This window comes from Gymnoscopelus microlampas (genome assembly GCF_963454915.1).
Source record: "Gymnoscopelus microlampas genome assembly, chromosome: 18".
Lineage (NCBI taxonomy): Eukaryota > Metazoa > Chordata > Actinopteri > Myctophiformes > Myctophidae > Gymnoscopelus > Gymnoscopelus microlampas.
The window spans coordinates 1,274,159-1,297,265 of NC_139955.1; the positions used below are offsets into that span (position 1 = coordinate 1,274,159).

At 43.5% G+C, this 23,107-nt stretch overlaps 1 protein-coding gene across 3 annotated transcripts in view; it reads right to left on the minus strand.

Annotated features, from left to right (window-relative positions):
• Nucleotides 1-1,457: 1,457 nt before the first annotated feature.
• The window catches only part of uvssa (UV-stimulated scaffold protein A), a 60,567-nt gene continuing 38,917 nt past the window's right edge, over nt 1,458-23,107 (minus strand). The window contains exons 11-16 of one of the 3 annotated variants that reach the window (XM_084041108.1): nt 19,432-19,630; nt 16,338-16,499; nt 15,691-15,877; nt 11,790-11,892; nt 5,147-5,339; nt 1,458-4,419 (exon numbers count right to left, since the gene is read on the minus strand). In XM_084041108.1, coding sequence (XP_083897234.1) covers nt 4,326-4,419; nt 5,147-5,339; nt 11,790-11,892; nt 15,691-15,877; nt 16,338-16,499; nt 19,432-19,630 — 938 coding nt within the window. In that variant the 3' untranslated portion in view covers nt 1,458-4,325. Of the gene's footprint in view, nt 4,420-5,146; nt 5,340-11,789; nt 11,893-15,690; nt 15,878-16,337; nt 16,503-19,431; nt 19,631-23,107 lie in introns of those variants that run through there. The other 2 variants (XM_084041107.1, XM_084041109.1) reach the window with 2 other exon arrangements.

Sequence of the window (23,107 nt, forward strand, 5' to 3'; positions counted from 1 at the left end):
ATCGGTGCGGAGCCCAGGGACCCCCTGGACTTGTAGGGTGTGTGTGTGTGTGTGTGTGTGTGTGTGTGTGTGTAGTTGGCCATCGCTACGTTGTTTGAAAAACAAGTAACCTCGCATCACCAGTCTTTCCTTGGAGGAAAAAACAAAAGGCGACCGTGTCCATGGAGTTTATTTTTTATATGGACATCCCACCGTTTGCCAACTTTGCCATGATCCCACCGTGTTGCAGAAAACTGCTAAAGGTAGGCTGAGGTTATTTTTCACTGGAGGTGGACCCTCCAGTGGGGGGTCCCTGGGCGGTTGGAGGTTTTGTGTGTGTGTGTGTGTGTGTGTGTGTGTGTGTGTGTGTGGGGAGGTGCGGATCGTTCGGACCCTCGGACCCCCAGGTGGCCAGGGGGTCCCTGGCCGTGGACTGGGGGTCCCCGCCTGGGGGTTGGAGGTTGTGTGTGTGTGTGTGGAGGTTGTGTGTGTGGACGCTCTGAACCAGGGCTATGTGTGTGTGTGTGTGTGTGTGTGTGTGTGTGTGGGAGGGGGGGTTGCGGTCGGAGCGTGTTGTTTTTTTGGAGAAAAAAGAGGCGACAGGCTTGTGCTTGTGTATCGATAGGGGACCCCCCAGGCGGTCCCTGGCCGTGGACTGGGGGTCCCCGATGACAGGCTTTGGCTTGTGTGTGTGTGTGTGTGTGTGTGTGTGTGTGTGTGTGTGTGTGTGTGTGTGTGTGTGCACTCAGTGATCAGTGAGGGCTGCTGCAGCTAAGCAGGGGGAGAGACGCTGATCGCTCGGAGTCGGATAAACTTTATAAAAACAGAAAAAACCTTCGGTGTGATACAGATTCGCGGACCCCCTGCTCTTATGCAGATTCAGTGCTTTGTAATAATAGGTTTAGTGGTCTAGATGGATGATATTTTGTGCCTGAGGGGGTAATCTAACGTCCAGTGCGCATTTTTTTTTTTTTTGCTTGCCACGGGTGCTGCTGCCTCACTCAACACAGGCAGCCGCTTGCTGCTCGGATCAGACTTTCAGTTTAATATGACTTTATGTGACTTTATGTGACTTTAGTGTTTTGAATAACAAGTTTTATATTATCACTTGACCAGATAATGATATTTTACAACTTTTCTGTGGTCTAGATGGATGAAATTTCTTGTCAATGTAGGTAATGACTTAATCTAATGTAAACTACAAAAAAGACCTTGGCCCGTAGGACTACGGGCTTGGCACTTAACGGTTGGATTTAACGGCCCGTAGGACTACGGGCTTGGCAGTCAATGTGTTAACCGCACGCGGAAGCCACTAGTCGGAGTGGTGAGATGTCGGAATGGAAGGAGCACCCCAGAATGGGGAATGGGGATACATTCATTTAAAGCAGAGCGAGCATATTTCACTTTCAATTCCGTCACATTAAACTGCTAAAACATAAAGAAATTAATAAGAAAAACAACAGAATTTGCCTCAGGGTTTCAGAATTAATTTATTATCAAACACAATTTGGGTAGAAAAAAACTGGTTAAAACACTGAATCTGCTCAAATATAAATACACTTCTCTCATTCTCCACAAAGGTCAGAATACATTAGTATTCTACAGAACAAAACATCCACAATCTCCAATCATAACAATAAAGGATATTGACTAAATCAAGTGAAGATTCACACAAGTGCTCCCACGGATCAATAGTCTTGCGTAGCCAGACAACTATTCCACAATCTTTGAATACTACGTATATAGAGTCTGGAACTACACCTACAGGAAGCTGTCATCTGTTCGTCATTTCCGTTCACAAACGTACATATTAAAATATCTTTACATTAAATGTCTTAATTTCCATTTCTGCTAAGCAGTAAGCTATATATTATGCTTAGATGATTTTGATTTATATTCTAATACATTTGCGCGACTGTAAAGACGAAACGGAAGTGGGAAGGAGGCGTCACTTCCGCTTTATCGCTTCAGTGCTCCTGACTGTATGACGGAAGCATTTGAAAATTGTGGTAGGCAACAGTCTGGCTCGTGAGACTAACGGATCAATAAAGGCACCGACACAAAACTAAAGTAGATGTGCTATTCTCACTATTCACTATTTCACTAGATTTTGAACATTTTCACTATAATGACATGCCCAATATAGGGAGGCCAGGTTGAAAGTGGTTTAGTGTGTCTGTGGGTTTTTATAAATATTGAACCAATGAAAAGTATTAACAAGAGCTTCTGACTAATTAATAACTACATTGGATCCATTGGAACACAGGTTATGTTTTCCCCATTTGCTGAATAGCAATGTTTTGGATATACAAAACTGATGTGCCCACAAGTTGGCACAGTACAGCATCCATTTCCAAACTGATCTACAAACTCACAGTCTGCTATTATAAAAAAAATCTTGACAAAAATGTGTAGAAAATGTTTATCTTTATGAAACAACACAAATGTTGAAACAACACAAATCTTGTATCCTACTATAATTCTAGTAACCTGACGGTGGGTGGGTGGAGTGAGTCCTGGGTCTCCGATCAAACTGCGCATGCGTCGTGTTGCCAGGTTTCGCGAGAGAAACAAGCAGCGAGGTCTATGAAAACGAGGCCAAACCAAACGAACCCTATAACACCAACATTGGCCCTAAAGCGCTTACAATCGGCGGACATGGCAACACCGACGCCGACGCTACACCATAGACCCCGCCCACTCTCTGCTGTGGAAAGTAAACACTCCAGATTTGTTTCCCCACACACGATGCACATTAGCTCCATAAAGAACGGTTCTATGTCGTTCTCTTCCAGGATCGGGCGAACGTCCGCCAAGGCTGCGCTGTTTACCCTTTTGTATACATCGTATCCCAAAACTAATGGTAGATTCTAAACCGCACGGATGTTTAAGGTTTGGTCGCCTGCATAATATTTTAGGTCGCCAGCGAAACTACCCGTTTAAATCGCTTATTTAGTCAGCCTGTGGCCATGTTTCCCATTGTAGCCAAACCGGGAGCAGTAGTGGCAGCGGACGTAGGGTTTTTTTCCGGGTTGAATGGGAAACATGGCCACAGGTTTCGCGAGAGAAACAAGCAACGAGGTCTATGAAAACGAGGCCAAACCAAACGAACCCCATACCACCAACATGCAACCTGATAATAATGTCCAAAGCATGTCTGTGTATGTTTACATCCATTACTGTGTTGGCGTTAGTTGGGATTAATGTTTATTAGCCAAACCAAGTTCATATGAGCCGTTAGCGTGATGCTAAGCTAACGGACGTTTGGCGCTAGCATGCGGCTAACGCTAATGCTAACGTCGTCATCGTGACTTAATCAACAATGTAAACGTTTCATCAACACACTTTATGAACCTTACTGTGGTTAATATTATCAGTGCTACCCAAGTAGTCCATTGAAAAGTATTATTTTGGTGTATTTTGTGTATTGTAACTTGGACACTGTAACTTAATGGTAGCTGGGGCGACGCGTTGTTGGCTCATGGTTCAGAATGCCTCATGGGTATTGTAGTCATTTTCTGCTATTTCGGTTCTACTGTGATAGACTGTGCTACATTACCTGCTGTTTAATTGTGAATCATATATGCTATGAATATATGGTAATACAATGTTTATTTTCCTGTATTTCCAGGTTTATGACCTGTGTGTCATCTGTGTGTCCAGTACTTTGTACTGTGTTGGTTAAAAAAGACAAAACACGAGTTGTGACAAAGACGTGTGATTCTCTGATTAATGTTGTTAGTGGTGTAAAATGCCATCAAAAATATACTCAAGCCTGCTGCAGGGCAACAGAAAATAACAAGCCTATTTTGCTCTTTTATATAGCAAATTTTTATATATATACGAGGGGACGCGCGCCCTTCACCGGGTATGGTGAAGGGCGCCCTTCACCGGGTATGGTCTAGTAATAATAATAATAATAATAGCTTGAATTTATATAGCGCCTTTCATGAACCCAAGGATGCTTTACATCAAAAAATAATGAACAATCAACAAACAAACAAACAACCAGACAAAACAACAAACTGTTTGTCATAAGCCTGAGAGAATAGGTGTCTTTTCAAGGCAGCCTTAAAAGAGTCCAGAGTTGGAGCATGGAGAATCTCCATTGGGAGAGAGTTCCACAGGGTGGGGGCTGCCACACTGAAGGCTGTCCCCCAAGGTTCGCTTGCTTGTTTTGGGGACAGAGAGGAGGTCCAAGTCTGAGGACCGCAGGTCTACCTGGGGCTCACTGGCACAAACTCTTTTCAGATGAGGTGTCCGTGGCAAAATACATATTAATTCTTGGCATGAAAAAGTTTAAAAATCACTGATTTTGGTTGTGGCTCACGTGAAGGGACGGCACGTCACTTGAGAGCGTAGTTGAACTGGTTGGAGAACTTGTCATGCTTCCTGCTGTCAATTTTGTTCATCACTGCTGTGACCCTCCTCATGGAGCTCCTGAGCGAGAGGGGGGGGGGGAGAATTATTTAAATATGGCTTAACACATTGGGTGCCTGAATTTTTTCATAACAACTTACTATGGGTGCCAGCATTCTCCCCATTGACTGCGCTTTGCTGTTTAAAGCTCTAGACTCCACGACGAGCAAATCCACATAAAAAAAGCATCCATTCATGTAGCGCGATGACCCTGGCTATATCCTGGAGCGATAACATTTCACTCGCGAGTTACAACAGGGACGGATCGCGCATGACCGGTTTTCCCCACCGGAGATATAGGCGTTTTAAAGAAGGAAATAGACAGGAAGCGGATGGGGAGCCATGTTTTTGTTTCCGGCGATCCATCTGGCCTATCCTTCTCAGGATCACAATGGGTACTCCCAGAGCTGCTCTAGCCCCTCCCGTGTGGAAAAAAACGAAAAAAACAAAAAGACACCAAAACCGTTTTAATACGGTTATGGCACTCCGCGTAACTTTTTGCACCTTTTGCAAAACCGTTTATATACAGTTTTGGCACCCCATGTGTTAAGTGGTTAAGGTAATTCATAATGTCTTTTTTGTAACTTAGGGTCCTGGGAAGACACCAAATGGATCTTTTATGGATCTCTGTGTTAAAACATCTTCAAAGTGGCCTTCCAGACACAAATATACACACATTACACTGCACACTATACTATACTGTAAAGTAACATACGTGTGTAAAACTTCTGTCTATAAAGTAACATACTTGTTAAAAACTTTTTTCTCCAGGCGTGAGCGACTGGTGTTGGCATTCTGTTTCAGATCACTAAGGTTCGGGTACTTCTTCTTCTTTCCTTTGCCTTTCCCCCGCCCCTTCCCTCTGCCAAAGACCTTATCGGAGCCCAGGTCTTCCCCGGTCGCCGCCTCAATGTCTCGCATCAGCTCGGGGTCGCGCCAATCTGAAAGAGACACGTCAAACAAATAACAAAGCATTGCTGAGGAGCGGTAGAGAACAGCCTAGCTTGAGGAATGCTAGCAATGATCAATGTCTGAAAGAAAAAGTAACAAGTAAACGAGACAAAAATGTACGTTGTGTGAGAACAACAGTGTTTCAGAAAGTAATCCTGACAGACATAATTAGTTACAGTATTTGCATTTCATACACTGAAAGGTGGCTCTATATTCTTCATGAGCACAGGTCTCCGCCAGGTCAGGTAGGTTATTGTGGGCCATTAATGTTTGGAATGCAGTCATTATAGAGGTGAGTGGAATCTGTAGAAGTTGAGGATTAATGTTGATTAAGTTAATGCACAGACATGCAAACTTTAGATGCCAATCTTAGCCAATCAGAATGGAATATAAAAAATCGGACAGATCTGCCTTGATCACATGACTATAGAGATAATGTGTACTGATTTGCGGGATGTTTGAACAAAATCTGTAGGAGTAATGTTTTACAAAAATCGGCCTGCTGGTGGCACTATAACCATAATATGTGAAGAATTTGGGCAACTGGTTCAGCTCTGGCATCCAGGGAGTATGTGTGCACAGTTTCACGGCAGTCGGTCCAACGGTGCCGGAGATTAGCTGTTCACAGACGGACACATGGACAGACGGACGGACGGATGGACGGATGGACGGGGGCATAAACATAGTCTCGGCCACGCCTTCGGCTTGGTGGAGACAAAAATTGGAAGTGGAACACTATCAAATTGAAGCTGATAAATGGGTACTCTATCCTGCCCGTTGGACACCGGGGTCTTATCGGGGTCCCTGACACAAAATATTTTTTGTTTGGCCGTGGACCCCCAGATGGGGGTCCACGGCCAAACATACATTCCCCCGTCCTTGATATGAATGTTTGAGAACCATTGGTGTAGCCAGATGATCCTAGATCTCCGCCTACTGAGACATCTGGAGAAACTTAATGAAATATATGGACGACAAAACCAGCGCTAACATACCTACCCACACACACACACACACACACACACACAAAGAAAAATGCACGTTAATATTCTGACGCTAACAGAAAGATGTCAAGATTACCATAAGTCATGATAATAAAGCATAGCGTTACGTAACGCAGAGTAATTACGACCTAAATGAAAAGACAATTCCCGGTAATGACGCTGTATTGCGGTTTAATTACAGATAAAGTGCTTGTAATGCAGAGCAATTAGGATGTAATTAGGATGTAAATGAAAAGGCCAGTTGTCTGCTGGCTCTCTTCCACCACTGTCTAAACAATGGCTCAGGGTCAATAACATGATGACAGATTTGCCACCCCTGTGCTGTGCTGTGTGTGTGTGTGTGTGTGTGTGTGTGTGTGTGTGTGTGTGTGTGTGTGTGTGTGTGTGTGTGTGTATGTGTGTATGTGTGTGTATGTGTATGTGTGTGTGTGTGTGTGTGTGTGTGTGTGTGTGTGTGTGTGTGTGTGTGTGTGTGAGAGTGGTTATTAATCAGCTATTTTGACTCTGTGTGTCCCTGGACCTTCAATTGTCTTCATCTCATACACGCACGCACGCACGCACGCACGCACGCAGTCAAGCAGCTGTTGTGTTTAGGACAATCATTACTGACTAAAGAGGTGCCGCTCAACTCGCGCGCACGCACACACACACACACACACACACACACACACACACACACACACACACACACACACACACACACACACACACACACACACACACACACACACACACACACACACACACACACACACACACACACACACGCACACACACCCCCACCCCCAGACCCACACCCACACCCACACACACCACACACCACACACTGCGGTCAAGCAGCTGTTGTGTTTAGGACAATCATTACTAACTAAAGAGGTGCCGCTCAACTCGCGCACACACACACACACACACACACAGTGTGTGTGCGTGTGTCCTCCATTATGTGGCCTCTGTAATCTTAGAGTGGCTTAAGTCGTCTCATTTGTCTGCTCTCATTCTCAAAGCCAGAGAAAGAGAGAGACAGAGAGAGAGAGAGAGACAGACAGACAGACAGATGGGGGGAGAGAGAGAGAGAGAGAGAGAGAGAGAGAGGGAGGGAGAGAGAGTCTTATGAAGTTAATCAGTGCTACAGCAGAGCGCTTTATTCTGTCAACACCTCTTAGCTGTTCCAGCTGAGGCCACACACACACACACACGTTCGTATTACTAGATTTGTGAGGACAGCTACATTTTAGGACGGATTTTTTATAAATGCCATTTTTAACCCTAATCCTAAAGTCGGTATAATAATAATAATACTTGAGTGCAGTGTTGCCTACCGAAAATAGGCAATTTACAAGATCTTTTATTTTCTGTGCGCTATGCCGGCATGCAACTAATTATAAATCAGGCATAACTCTAACCTGAATATTTTTTCTAATTGTAAACCTAACTCCCAACATGTATTTGAACCATAAAAACAACCATTTCAATTGTGAGGACCAGAACAATTGTCCACACAATGACAATTTCTAAAATTCTACTATACTTGTGGAGACATTTAGCCGTCAATTATAGTAGTACAAGCACGCACGCACGCCAACGCAACAACAGCTGTTTTTTTTTGGATTGTGTTGGTTGTCCATTTGATTCATGCGCAGCTCAAAACAGGTTCCGATCCAAACTGTATTTAAGTGACCATCGTTAACGGCTGAAACCAACACCTTTATAACACGGCACAGCATCCACGTGCAGAGCACCCATACAGCAGTTAAGACCACTACATACTTCAACTGACGTCTGAGGTCCCAACCTTGTTCAAACAGTGTAGGCCAGTGGTTCTCAAACTTTCTTTGCACCAAGGACCCCCAAATGTATATATATTTGGCTGCGGACCCCCATCTGAAAATGTTTTGTGCCAGGGGACCTCCAGAAGCAAAGCTATAAGTTAAAAATGTTCGCTTTGAAAATATAATTTTTTTTTAAAAATAGCAGATCTACAAGTTCATAGTGCGGCACTCGGTGACCCTGACGCTCTATGAACTTGTATATCTGCTATTTTTGAATAACCAAAGTATGACGCTATATTAACTACTTTTGCTGGGGACCCCCTGGTACCCCCCCAAAGACCCCTGGGGGTTCCCCGACCCCACTTTGAGAACCAATGGTGTAGGCATTAACGACACGGTTGATGACGTCATTCAGAACTCGGGCAGTACCGATTTGTTCGGATGTTCTTGCACCTCCGAGATGTTCTGACTAGCCGAAGGAAGTTTGGCCGGTGCGAGTGGTCAGAAGTTTGGTGGGAGTGATTTCTTTGAAAGCAGTAGTGATGTGTCGTTCATGATCGATTCATTCAAAATAACTAGTTCATTGCCGTGAACGTGAACGAGCTCGTTCACTTCCTGAAACTGTTCACGCTATCATTCATGCCCCCATTCCCTCCCCCTGTACACAGGACGGGAGGGCGGGCTGTACGCGCAACGTAATAATAAGGCTCCCGCGATAGCGTTTTTCACTAGAAAATAGGACTACTGAACGAGAATGTGAACGAATCATTTGAACGAATCATTGCCGTGAACGTGAACAAAATCGTTTAAATTGACGTTGGCTGAGGAGGTGAGGAGGTACTAGTTAGGAGGTAATAGTCTCACGGGCCAACCTCCAGGAGGTACAAACACCTCTGTAATCCCTCTAGTGACCATGCATAAGCAAAACCTGTCGCAAAGAAATGGCAAAGCCTCCACACATCCGTGGTAAATGCCCCACAGCATGTTGGAGGGAGATCCAGGTAAAACCACCGCTTCCAGCGCTGGTTGCTGTTCACTGCTTCAGTGGCTCGAGCGACAGAGCGATTTGCGGTGTTGCTAGGCAGATTCTTTGAGCTATATGGGCAGATTATTGAGAGGGCGGAGTCTGGCGTTCAGAACTGAGTTCTGAGGCCGTTTAAAATACTTATGTTCTCTGTACGCTGAACCTTCTTTGGATCGGCAAGCCCTTCCGAAACAGAAAACAGTTCTTGTTTGGTTGGACTATGTACTGTACAGTAGTAGGCTTTAATAAACTACCACAAGCAAAATGAACCATAACCACATGAAACCTAGTGTCCCTTTACTGGGCATGTCATAATAGGACAAATTCTGCTTATTTGGTGTGTGAAACTGGTGCGCAAGTAAGTATAAATCTCTATGAGACTGCGAATAAATACTGAAAGAGAGAATGTGTCTCAAATCTAAAGGGTCCATCAACCAACCAGAGTCCATCTCTCCCTCTCACCGTGACATTGATTCACACACACACACACACACACACACACACACACACACACACACACAGACACACACACACACACACACACACACACACACACACACACACACACAGAGGTGCTATTGTGGACAGTAAATGTGGATGGGTGTGTGTGTGTATGTGTGATAGATGGACTGCTGGATCGATAGTGTAGTTAGTAACAAAAGATGCTATTTCACAATTCACTGGACAGCTCGCCATGGCCACCCACACACACACACACGCGCGCACACCCACACACACACGCGCACACCCGCACACACACACACACACACACACACACACACACACACACACACACACACACACACACACACACACACACACACACACACACACACACACACACACACACACACAACACACACACACACACACACACACACACACACACGCGCACACACACACACACACACACACACACACACACACACACACAGAGATAGCCAGTGGTTAACAAGACACTGCAGGCAGCCAGTGGACATCCTGCAGATTGCTGAATCTCTTCTGTTTTGCGCGCGCGCAAGACAGAAGAGATTCACACACACACACACACACACACACACACACACACACACACACACATACAGTACGCATACGCACGCACGCACACACGCACACACAACAGAAATGTGATTGTTGTCCAGATGGGAGCAGAACGGACTATTACCAGATGGCTGACTTTCTCTCATTTTTCTCCTTCACTTTTCTTTTCTTCTGTCTTCTTCACACCTTTAACCACTTGAACCCCAGCAAGCCTATTCTGGGGGGAACCTTTGCCAAAAATAGCCAATCTACAAGCTCGAAACGTTTTCAGCTTGTAGATCGGCTATTTTTGGTAAAGAGATTTGGTGCAGAAGGCAAAAAGCGGTCTGAGTACAGTTGTAACTCAGGTCCAGTTCTCTAAGACTAGAGGGTTTAAGTGGTTAAAGTGGTCAATAGAGATGACCAGTAGCTTGAACATTGACGAACTGCACCTTAAGCATTTTTTAATCTCATACTGTACATCAGTGGCTCTCAAACCTTTTCATGTCGAGGACCTCCCCATTAATATGTATTTGGCTGTGGACCCCCATCTGAAAATATGTTGGGATCCCCATAGAAGCTTTGTGTTGTTAAGGACAACTTTGTTTTTTTACAACCAAGGTTTATATTTTAGCTTGTAATTAAAGTAAATAAAAGATGCGTGTTATTTTTTTTTCATTTACTGTTTTTTATAGTTTTAGCAATTTTCATGATATTTTTTACAGTGGGGGGGGGGGCATTCTGTCCGGTGGCTAAATATGCATTTTTTTACACAATAAAAAAGGTCCTGTGGTCTTTGATGGCCAGATGTGAGTTATTGGGGGCTAGAAGAGCTACTGTAAATAACAATAAAGAAAACGGCAGGTTATTATGTAAAAAAATACATATTTAGCCACCGGACAGAATGCCCCCGCCCACTGTAAAAAAGACAGCGAAAATTGCTCAAACTATAGAAAGCAGTACATTTAAATGTTTTAACACTCATCTTTTATTTACTTTAATTACAATCTAAAACATAAACCTTGGTTGTAAAAAACTAAAGTTGTCCTTTAAAACGTTTCCAAAATATTCCAAATATTTCTTGTGTTTTTCAAGATTTAAAAGAAAATAGCGTGTATAGGGTTAAAGTAGTTAAACACATTTTTATGCTATATTAAAGGGGAATACCACTCATTTTCAACATTGAACTATGTCTTTAATACACCTTAGATGACCTCAATCAATTATCCAGTTCTAGGCAACATAGAAGGGGGGGGGGGTCTTATTTCCACACAACAGCTCTAAGGTGTATTAAAGACATAGTTCAATGTTGAAAATGAGTGGTATTCCCCTTTAATTAATTTGTCTGGGGAGCTACTGGAACTCCCTCAACTTAAAGGACCCCACTTTGAGAAGCACAGTCATAATGTAATCTCGCCTCATGGTGGCACGCTTATGTTAATGTACGGTATCTGCATGTGATGCTTGTTCTAAACATCATGAATAAAGGTTCCTTTTCAGGAAAATAAAAACTGAACCTGGGTGTGTGCGCGCGCGTGTGTGTGTGTGTGTGTGTGTGTGTGTGTGTGTGTGTGTGTGTGTGTGTGTGTGTGTGTGTGTGTGTGTGTGTGTGTGTGTTCTCACCAGGCTGCTCCTCTATCTTCCTCCTCTCCTCCTGTACTCTGTCCTCCGCTCTGATTGGTCGACCCAGGGCGTCACGAGGGACGATCACCCCATGAAAAGGACACTGGTTGGACAGACACACCGCTAGTCATTCCAACCGCAGTGGAAGGAAGTGAAACCAGATCAAATGTCACAATATCTTTGACCAAACACCTCTGGATCGACCAGGGCCCGTCGGGGGGGACGGGGGGTAGTTAACGACATTTACCCACTTTTGGCTACTGGATTCCTAACTTCCTATAACAGTTTCACGACCGCAAATGCAGTCCTGGCGGGTAACCCTGAGTGATTCACAGACATTCGTTCATTCTAAAAAGTAGTACGTATTTTTTCTTAACACATTGACTGCCAGAGGTTTTTCTATAACAGGATCAGCCAGTGCCAGGAATTTTGACCATTCTGACTCATATTTGAGGACTCACAGAACATTTTGTGTTATGACTATAAACAAATGGAATATCTAAAAAAAAAGCTTAGAATCTCTTATTTTTTCTGAAAAAAAAAGTGAGTTGATAGCATGTTCCGTTCTTTAGCTAGAGGTAGTTGAATACAGCTTGGTCTTCACCAAAAACAGACCTTTTTGTTTAGATTCAGAGTTATGAGGGTTTTAGTAAAAGGACACACTTTAGATGCATAAAATGATTTCAAAAGTGTTTGACATTTATTTTGCCCCTTCTTTGACATCAGTCATGTAAACAATACTTGTTTATAAAAATACATTTTTAAAAAAATGCTTTTGATTGTACATTTATCACTGTTTCCAAAGTGCAAGCTTATTTCAGCTCATTTCAAACAACATTATTCACTGTAATTTTTTTTTCAAAGTGTTTTTTCCCCCAAATAATAAATAATAATTCAAAGTTCAAAGTGCAACATCAATACATTCATCGAGAGCTTCCTTTTCCAAACTTTTTGGTCAAATCTCAATCCACACCTGTATTCATAGCAGCAAATAGCAGATCTACTAGCTTTTACTGAGCTTTTAGATCAGCTTTTTTTTTTCTTTTATGCCATTTATCATGATTTGTGAAAATAAATAAATAAATAAAAATAAGTCTTTCTGTCTGTCTGTCTGTCAGTCAGGCTTCAGACTGTGACCCCCCCAAAATAATCATATTTGAACTGGGGACCTCATTTTGTTTGAAAATAGCAGATCTAGGCCTACAAGCCAGCCCTTTGTTTCTCTCTCTCTCTCTCTCTCGTTCCCAACCCGAGATCGCAACCCGCAGGTTGAACACCCTCTTCTAGTGGCCACGTGGGACACATTGTTGCCAGGTTGTGAGAGAGAAATAAGCAACCAGGTCTATGAAAACAAGCCCAAAACAAACGAGAGATGTGGTTGCCTCGCTATCATTACTTTGAAAAAAATAAAGAAAAACTTATTGCGGGCGTCAGTCGCCATGAATCCTGTGTGTGTGTGTGTGTGCGCGCGCGCGTGTGTAGTTGTCCATGATCGCTATGTTGTTTCTGTGTGTGTGTGTGTGCGTGTGCGTGTGCGTGTGCGTGTGTGTGTGCGCGCGCGCGCGTCCACCTCGCTACAGGCTGCCTCGCGTATACACACGAGTTACGTCTGGAGTTTTATGGATAAATCCGTTCCCCGTGATCGGTGCGGAGCCCAGGGACCCCCTGGACTTGTAGGGTGTGTGTGTGTGTGTGTGTGTGTGTGTGTGTGTGTGTAGTTGGCCATCGCTACGTTGTTTGAAAAACAAGTAACCTCGCATCACCAGTCTTTCCTTGGAGGAAAAAACAAAAGGCGACCGTGTCCATGGAGTTTATTTTTTATATGGACATCCCACCGTTTGCCAACTTTGCCATGATCCCACCGTGTTGCAGAAAACTGCTAAAGGTAGGCTGAGGTTATTTTTCACTGGAGGTGGACCCTCCAGTGGGGGGTCCCTGGGCGGTTGGAGGTTTTGTGTGTGTGTGTGTGTGTGTGTGTGTGTGTGTGTGTGTGGGGAGGTGCGGATCGTTCGGACCCTCGGACCCCCAGGTGGCCAGGGGGTCCCTGGCCGTGGACTGGGGGTCCCCGCCTGGGGGTTGGAGGTTGTGTGTGTGTGTGTGGAGGTTGTGTGTGTGGACGCTCTGAACCAGGGCTATGTGTGTGTGTGTGTGTGTGTGTGTGTGTGTGTGGGAGGGGGGGTTGCGGTCGGAGCGTGTTGTTTTTTTGGAGAAAAAAGAGGCGACAGGCTTGTGCTTGTGTATCGATAGGGGACCCCCCAGGCGGTCCCTGGCCGTGGACTGGGGGTCCCCGATGACAGGCTTTGGCTTGTGTGTGTGTGTGTGTGTGTGTGTGTGTGTGTGTGTGTGTGTGTGTGTGTGTGTGTGCACTCAGTGATCAGTGAGGGCTGCTGCAGCTAAGCAGGGGGAGAGACGCTGATCGCTCGGAGTCGGATAAACTTTATAAAAACAGAAAAAACCTTCGGTGTGATACAGATTCGCGGACCCCCTGCTCTTATGCAGATTCAGTGCTTTGTAATAATAGGTTTAGTGGTCTAGATGGATGATATTTTGTGCCTGAGGGGGTAATCTAACGTCCAGTGCGCATTTTTTTTTTTTTTGCTTGCCACGGGTGCTGCTGCCTCACTCAACACAGGCAGCCGCTTGCTGCTCGGATCAGACTTTCAGTTTAATATGACTTTATGTGACTTTATGTGACTTTAGTGTTTTGAATAACAAGTTTTATATTATCACTTGACCAGATAATGATATTTTACAACTTTTCTGTGGTCTAGATGGATGAAATTTCTTGTCAATGTAGGTAATGACTTAATCTAATGTAAACTACAAAAAAGACCTTGGCCCGTAGGACTACGGGCTTGGCACTTAACGGTTGGATTTAACGGCCCGTAGGACTACGGGCTTGGCAGTCAATGTGTTAATAGTTTCGGTTACTGGTTAACTCATCCACTGTCAGAGTAAAAACATAAACAAAGCCCAGACTGCCAGCGATTTTTCGATTTTCTTACAAGTAGTCACAGAATATTTATCTCCAGTATGATCGATCCCCTGATGGTTGCTAATCACGAAAGGGTTCACTGTGCTTCCGCAAAAAGAAAAAAAAAAGTCATCACAACCTCCCGTTCGCTTGTGATACGCCATTGAAAATAGCATGTCTCGCCAAAAATACATAGTAAAACACAGGAGCCGAGATACAGAATTTTTAACAAATACTTTAACCAGGAAGTGAATGGAGCAGTAAATCTGGATCACGTTATCTCCTGGTTCTGTGTGCGAAAAAGAAAGACATCAAAAGACGTCATTGGCAGTGAGGGCTTTCATTTTAAAAGACGTCATTGGCAGTGAATGAGTTAAGAACATTTGTCCAAATGGCCATCCCTATACAGCAGACAATGATACTAAAAACCAGGTGTTTCACCCAGGGTGGTGCATTCGGTCGCCTTGTCATCTAGATCAGTGTTTCCCAAACAGCGGGCCGGGACATATTTTTGGGTCCCGGACAAGTTTTTATGTGTCGCAAATAAATATAAAATTGTCCCCCTTCCTATATCTTTTTTTTATTATTATTATTTCAAAACATTTTCAAAAATCCCCTCCAAAAATTACAATGATTCATAAAAAAAATATAAATAAAAAATCATAAATAAATAGAAACTTTACTTTCAAGAACCTTTCAAGAAGTGGTGAAAATAGCAGATCTACAAGCTCGCAACGAAATGCGACACGTTGTGAGCTTGAAGAGCTGCTCTTTTCACTAGTTTGGGTCCCAGGAGATAAAATTTCTCTTTTGAATCTCGAGCTAAAAAGTTTGGGAACCGCTGATGTAGAATATGTGTGTGTGTGCGTGCGTGCGTGCGTGCGTGTGTGCGTGCGTGTGTGCGTGCGTGTGTGTGTGTGTGTGTACCTTCAGGCGGTCCTGCCTCTGACACAGCGTGCCGTTGAGCAGGGGTGCGTGGCAGAAGTGTCCGACGGGAGTGAACCTCCCGGGGAAGGAGATGTACCTGCTCCTGCTCTCTGCCTCCATCTCCTCGTTCTGCACCTCCTGCCCCTCATCCTCACACGGAACCCAGAACTGGTGCTGAGACGCTGACCTGCAAGGAGACCCAACCAGTGGCGGTGCAAACACAGCTTTATTATTAGTATTATTAGTATGTTTTTTTAAACGTATAGAAGCATTTGGGACCAGAGTTGTTTCTCAAATATTATAAAATAATTGTAAAAAAATATTATAATAATAATTCATAATAATAATGTGTAGATATATAGATAATAATACTTATTATTATTACAAAAGTCCCTAGATTATAACAAAATAATAATCTAAATATAATTTCTGAATCATAATGTGTTCTAGATCTAGAAAAAAAAAGTGATATCCTTATTGTCCTGTGTTGACTCTATTAGTTGTCATTCTGTTTCGCCCTCTAGTGGTCATATCACACATACAAATTACTCAACTGCCTCCTTTGTGTCTGCCAGAGTTGTGTTTTGTGTTTTGTGTGTGTGTGTGTGTGTGTGTGTGTGTGTGTGTGTGTGTGTGTGTGTGTGTACCTGATAATCTTTCCAGCGCTGGGTTGCTCCTTCCCCCAGTAGAACAGGTCCAAACCAAACGGGACGACTGGAGCGTCGGGGGCGTCCTGCCTGGACGTGGACGCTGCGCCGGGAGGACAAGACTCACCTCTGACCTCCTCTGAGGAACCAGGAGTAGATGTGCTACTGGAGAGAGAGAGAGAGAGAGAGAGAGAGAGAGAGAGAGAGAGAGAGAGAGAGAGAGAGAGAGAGAGAGAGAGAGAGAGAGAGAGAGAGAGAGAGAGAGAGAGAGAGAGAGAGAGAGAGAGAGAGAGAGAGAGAGAGAGAGAGAGAGAGAGAGAGAGAGAGAGAGAGAGAGAGAGAGAGAGAGAGAGAGACAGACAGACAGACAGACAGACAGACAGACAGACAGACAGACAGACAGACAGAGTTACGGAGAGAATGTCTACTGATTTGTTAGTTTTGGACATATTAGGAATTGACTGGCATATTTCAGGCTATTGACACTTTATTGTTGCAATATCACTGGCAGTTCCAGGTTGTATTTGCCATCTACTAGATACAATTGTTGCAAGTAGAGCGGTAGTGGGCTCTTTCGCTCTCTCTCACAGAAAGTGCACCCGCCAGTCAGTCTGTCTGTCTGTCTGTACCTCTAATGTCACTTATTTTGGAGTACCGCACAAAGCTTAGATTGTAACTCCAACTCTGGTTCTATATAACTTGATTATGAATTTGTACGTTTTTTTACCCAAAAGTTAACCATGTCTTCAAGGCAGCCTTCTGATCATTATATCAATCCATACTCAAGTTATTTTGCCTGAAATGAACCCATTTTTAAGAATGACTATCAGACTTTGACCTTGACTATGAGGCTTTTTTGTTGATGGGTGCAGGCATGAAGGACAGAGAAAAGTGGAGGGTGTGAAGGGTTAACAGCCAAACGGAGGAGTTTCCCAGTGACGCAAATCTAAGTAGAAGTGTTTTTGAAACAAAACCTTTCATTCAACACGACTTAAACAGAAATACAGAGACCTCAAAGACAGGTGAGTACAGCAGATATGGATTATTATTAATTGTTACACAGCTTGGTTGAATGATTGATTCTGATTGGTTCACTGGTGTGTTATTTCTCGACAGCAGATAGCTGCTATGAACAGAGACTGTTCACTATCATTCGCATCACCTGTGGCAACTGTAGAATCTTTCTTCAGCGGAAGCAATGAAATCCTTTTTGTTCTTTTACTTAGTGTCAACTTTCCTGCATCACCCTGTCTGGGTTTATTTTTTAATAATGACCGCCTCCATGTATGATCCCTTCCTTAGTAGAGAACAAAAAGTACATTAAACTGTATCCAGATATAATTTTCTCCGATTTTCATTATTCCTTGCAATTCCAGAGATCCAAAATAGGTTTTAAATAATGACAGGTTTCCATGAAGCATCTCTCAAAATTATTTTTCTCTATTACAGTAGAATCCAGATCAGATTCATAACCTTCTAGTCTGAGTACCTTCTATCTGGAAATAGAAATGGCGTCTGCCAAGCAGACTCCAGTCTGAAGAGATGTTCCTGTGTTCCATTTGTCTGGATGTACTGACTGATACAATCACTTCATGTGAACACAACTACTGCAAAACCTGTATCACACATTACTGGAACACTAATGATGTGTGTAAGTGTCCGCTATGTAACAGAAACTTCTATGAGAGACCAGAAGTATCTGTCAACAATACTGTTTCTGAGCTGGTTCATCAGTTCAGGAGTCACAAGGGTGGTGCTGAGCTGAGGAGGATCCAGCAATATGCAGTGGATGTAACTCTGGACCCTGATACAGCACACTGCAAACTCACCCAGCATGAGGATGGAAAACAAAGGACAGATGGAGACGTAAAGAAGAATCTCCCAAACAACCCAGAGAGATTCTCTGGATGTTTCTGTGTCTTAGGAAAACAAAGCTTCTCCTCAGGGAGAAGACTAGCTGGGATTTTGGAGTGGCCAGAGAGTCCATTAACAGGAATGGAAGAATCACACGAGTCCCAACAACGATTATACTATAGTGTTGAGGACTGGAAATGAGCACTGGGCTCCCTCTTCCCTGTCAGAGAGGAGCTCCCGAAAGTGGGTGTTTGTGGATTATGAGGAGGGTCTGGTCTCCTTTAATGATATGGAGACCAGATCTCATCTCTACTCTTTCACTGGCTGCACCTTCAATGAGAAGCTCTATCCATACTTCCGTCCATGTCACTACGATAGTGGCAAAACAACTCTGCTCCTCTGATCACTTCTCTTGTGACATTATAGTACTGGCATCATAGTTCTATCTGGCTGATGTCATAGACTGCACTGCTGGGTTCAGATGTTGATGATTGATTATTTTATGTAGCAAGATGGAAAATATGCATAAATCAGCAGTTGTTATAATGTGCAAATATCTGTGTGTGCACCAATTGAGTTTTACTCACTTTGAAATGTTTAGATATAGCAAAAAATACAATTTAAATACAACTTTCAAGAATGACACTCATTGGGTAATTTTGCTATATCTTTTTTTTAGTCCCCTGGATGCGTTGGATCATTTGTTTCTTCAAAACACACTTGCTGCTTCTACTCCTACAGATTTGGTCCAACACTCACACAGATTTCTGAGAGGGGGGATAGACACAAATACACACACACACACACACACACACACACACACACACACACACACACACACACACACACACACACACACACACACACACACACACACACACACGTGTGCACATAAATACACACCAGCCCAATACGTGCAACAATTGTATCAACAACTACCTGAAACTGTTAGTGAAACTACAACAGCAAGGTTTCGATAGCCTGAATTCTGCTAACTCAGTCCTCACTCAGATTAATAGAATGACCACATGAAGTAATTCAATCAGCTCCACCATCATCAGCTGCAACAGTAGTATGGCTATTTTCTCTTTTTTATGATTTTATTTTTTTATGATGTACCTCGGTTAACCCTTAATTTTTGTGATATCCTTTTAGCATATATTGTATTACTGTTAACAATATTGTTAATAAAGTATTCAATCAATCAATCAAATGATAGTTGTAAAGAGCAGGAGAGTACCTTCGCTCAGCGTCCTGTGGGAGTCGCTGTCGTAGGAGGCGCAGGGTGGCGGCGCCGCTGGTCGGGTCCTGCTCCTCCTCCAGAACCCTCTTCAACTTCCTGTGAAGGCCGGAGCCAGAGGAGGAAGAGGAGGAGGGAGGAAGGGCAGGTTTCCTTTTGGCGGCTGGTGCTGTAGATGTGGACGGACTGGGCTCCAGACCTGGTAGGAATAGATACGATTTGTTTCATGTAAATATAATATTACAATTTGCAACAATTTAGGTGTAGAGCAGAGAAGTCTGACGTAATTTACGCATCCTACCTGGGTCACGTTCTTTTTTTCCCCCATTCTGAATTCCCATAGACTTGTTTAATATCGCGTTGTATAAGAACTGTTCCAAAAATAAACACATTTGACTCATATGGATATAAAGCATCAACTGAAGACAAGAAAACGCTAATGTTACCGTTAATGAATGAATGTTTCGCCAGAAACAGATCTTAGATGACCCAATGTTATACTCCATAGAGACATTACTTCTGTGATCCAGGGGATGAATGAGTGACGGCAGGACTTCAGTATTCTATTTAGCAGATGCTTTTATCCAGAGCACCTTACAAGTGTTTATTGAACTCTAGTCAATAAACAAGGTAAATAATCACATAGAGAGTTCAGAGACAACCGTGTAGGGCAGGGGTCTTCAATGTTTTTCAGGCCAAGGAGCCCTTAGCTGAGGGAGAGATGAAGCTCTTAAACTTCTTCATAGTTTTCATAGATAGCTTCATAGACATCTTTGAATGCATCAGTGTTGTGTAAATAAATGTTTTTGTATTTTTACTCAAGTCAATTTTGATTACCGGACTTTTACTTGTAACAGAGCGTTTCTACATTGAAGTATTGATACTTTTACATAATAAAAGATGTTGTACTTTTTCCACCACTGCCCAAATCCAATCCTTGATGCCGAGTGCCAAGCAGGGAGGCATTGGGTCTGTACTAAGCACCTCCTTTTTTCCCTTATACACTAAATATCTTAGCCAAACACAGCCGATCAACAAGCTGACAACGCATCACATTGCAACGTGACGTTTTTTTTTTTACACGCTTCTCGATTATTCGATTAACCGAAAAAGTCATTGACGCTAATAAAATTATCGATAGCTGCGGCACTACTCCCTCCTCATCTCTCCTCTTTCTTCCTCCTCTCTACAGGTGAAATACGAGCAAATCCTCTCTACTGGCTTCAAATGGATCTAACATGGCAGAGATTTGTCTGCAGCCCAGGAGGCTGCAGATGTTAAGGCCTACAGATCAATGGACACAAATAGAGGGGGAGGGAGAGTGGGAGAGAGAGAGAGAAGAGAAAGAGAGAGAAATGGGACACGGAAATGGCGTTTGTGAGAGAGAAAGGGACAGATTGAGACGGAGACGGGGAAGGAGAGAGAAAGAGAGAGAGAGTGAAATATTGATTCGTCCAGGCTTGAGCAGAATCCTGTAATTAAAATGTTAATTTGAGAAAAGGAGAGATAGTGTCCTGACAGCAGAGAGAGGGATAAGAGGACAGATAGAGTATCTATCGGAATGACAGCGGAGAACGGAGAAGGGAGAAAGAGAGAGGGAGAGAGGAAGAGAGAGAGAGAGAGAGAGAGAGAGAGAGAGAGAGAGAGAGAGAGAGAGAGAGAGAGAGAGAGAGAGAGAGAGAGAGAGAGAGAGAGAGAGAAAGAGAATGTGAGCACTTGTAATGAAATGATTTTTCTAGTGGAAAGAAATGTAGGAAAGAGGAAGTGCCTGTGGCTGTTGAAGATAAACATGCTTTTGACACGTTGATGCATTATAGTTCATTACTGATACTTATCATAGAATATAATTACTGTCAACCTTTTTCATTTCAGGGACCCCCAGTTTGATATGCATTAGGCCACGGACGTTTTCTGTCTCTGATGGGACCCGAATCTACCCTTTAAAATCCTCAGTGTTCATTTAACCCTGAGGGCCCTATTATGCATGTCTTATTTCCAGGTTTTATGCGGTAATGAAGTCATAACGCCACCATCTTATGTGCAATCGCTATTTTACAAGTCACGCTGAATGCAAACACTTAAGGCTTAAGACTCTCCAGCATATTTAACACCTGGGGGAGTGTCCATATTAATTAACTCTTTCATTGCCGGGGAATTCCCGTCCGATTCTGCAAAGGCTTTCATTGCCACGGACGGGAATTCCTGTCTGTTTATTTTTAAATTGTTTTATAAAAGATCGCACTGTGATCTATAATCCTGAGTGACCACTTTCACTGTAACTCACACGGATACGGAAATAACGTCATCCGAAGATTTCGGCCTCCATCCACTCTCTGTCTATTGGTTTCCTGCAAATGCATGTAACTCAAGTTAATTTGTTTTCCCCTGGATTCGACAAGACATATTGTATTCAATGGGCTCTAGCAAAAGGAGCGACAGTTACGGTCAAAAAAAATATCTGGACGACGAACGGTGATCCCCTTTGTTTTTACCAACCGTCTGACAAGCGATCATAATGTATATAAATGTTCTGTGGCTAGTTGGGGAGGTGGGAAAGACGTAAAACGTTACCTCACAGGTGAAATTCTTTTCCACTGGGAAGCGGACACAGATCCTGACAGACATCCAGTCTGTGTCGACACACAGGGGATCGATGGATCATTATGGATCTACATTTTCTGTGACCAGTTGAAAAGGTTATATAACACTAATGCTAGTAGCAGCACTGAGCAAATTTGTAAAATGTTATCGAAAGGGGGAGATGCTTTAATAATAGGCAACTGAGAATGTGAATATTTATTGGTTTGTCAAGAGATAACAGATGTGTTTTGGACATGAGACACTGAGACAGTCACATAATTAGACAGAGGCTACAGTGATTATGACGGCCATGCATGCACTTGGACATCTCTCCTTAGTCCTTTCAATCAGATGTTTCTTTCTGCCTGCGTCTTGCGCTGATCTTAAAGGGAATGGCAGCCGATACTCTGATTGGTTTAATTAAAATAAGGCCCAAACCACACCCATGACTAATTCAGGGCCGTTTACCACGTAGTGCCTTGGCGCAGTGCGCAGATTACCGCACTCATAATAGCAAAATGGCATTGGCCACGTCTCCACGCCTTAAGTTAAGACATAAGACCTGCCGGTAGTTAAGACATGCATAATAGGGCCCTGAGATTGTACAAATATACACTTGTAAATTGTACATTTGTCCAATCTTAGTTCAAAACCCTTGGTCCATTTGGTTCCTAACTGTCAATCATTTAGCTGGGGACTCCCTGGAACCCCCTACAAGAACCCCTGGGGGTCCCAACAACAATAATTACCATAAAATTCACCTACATTTCCCATGGTGCATTTCGTGGGGCAAGAACTGGCCTGGCTCACTTTGTTTGGCTGGGATGGCTCAAGGTGGAGGACAGAGTAGAGCAATGCAATGGGTCTGGTCTTTAAAAGACTCAGAGGAACAGTGCCTGTCAAACTACTTCTCTAGAGTGAGAGACGCCCATGGGCATAACACCAGAGGGAGCTCCTCTGACCTTGTTCCCCCTGGATTCGGCACAAATATGGGGGAAAATGCATGCTACTATACTGCCACCAAAATGTGGAATGCCCTACCAACAGTCACAGAACCTTTGGATCCTCCATCCAAATATAAAACAGCTGTCCTCAA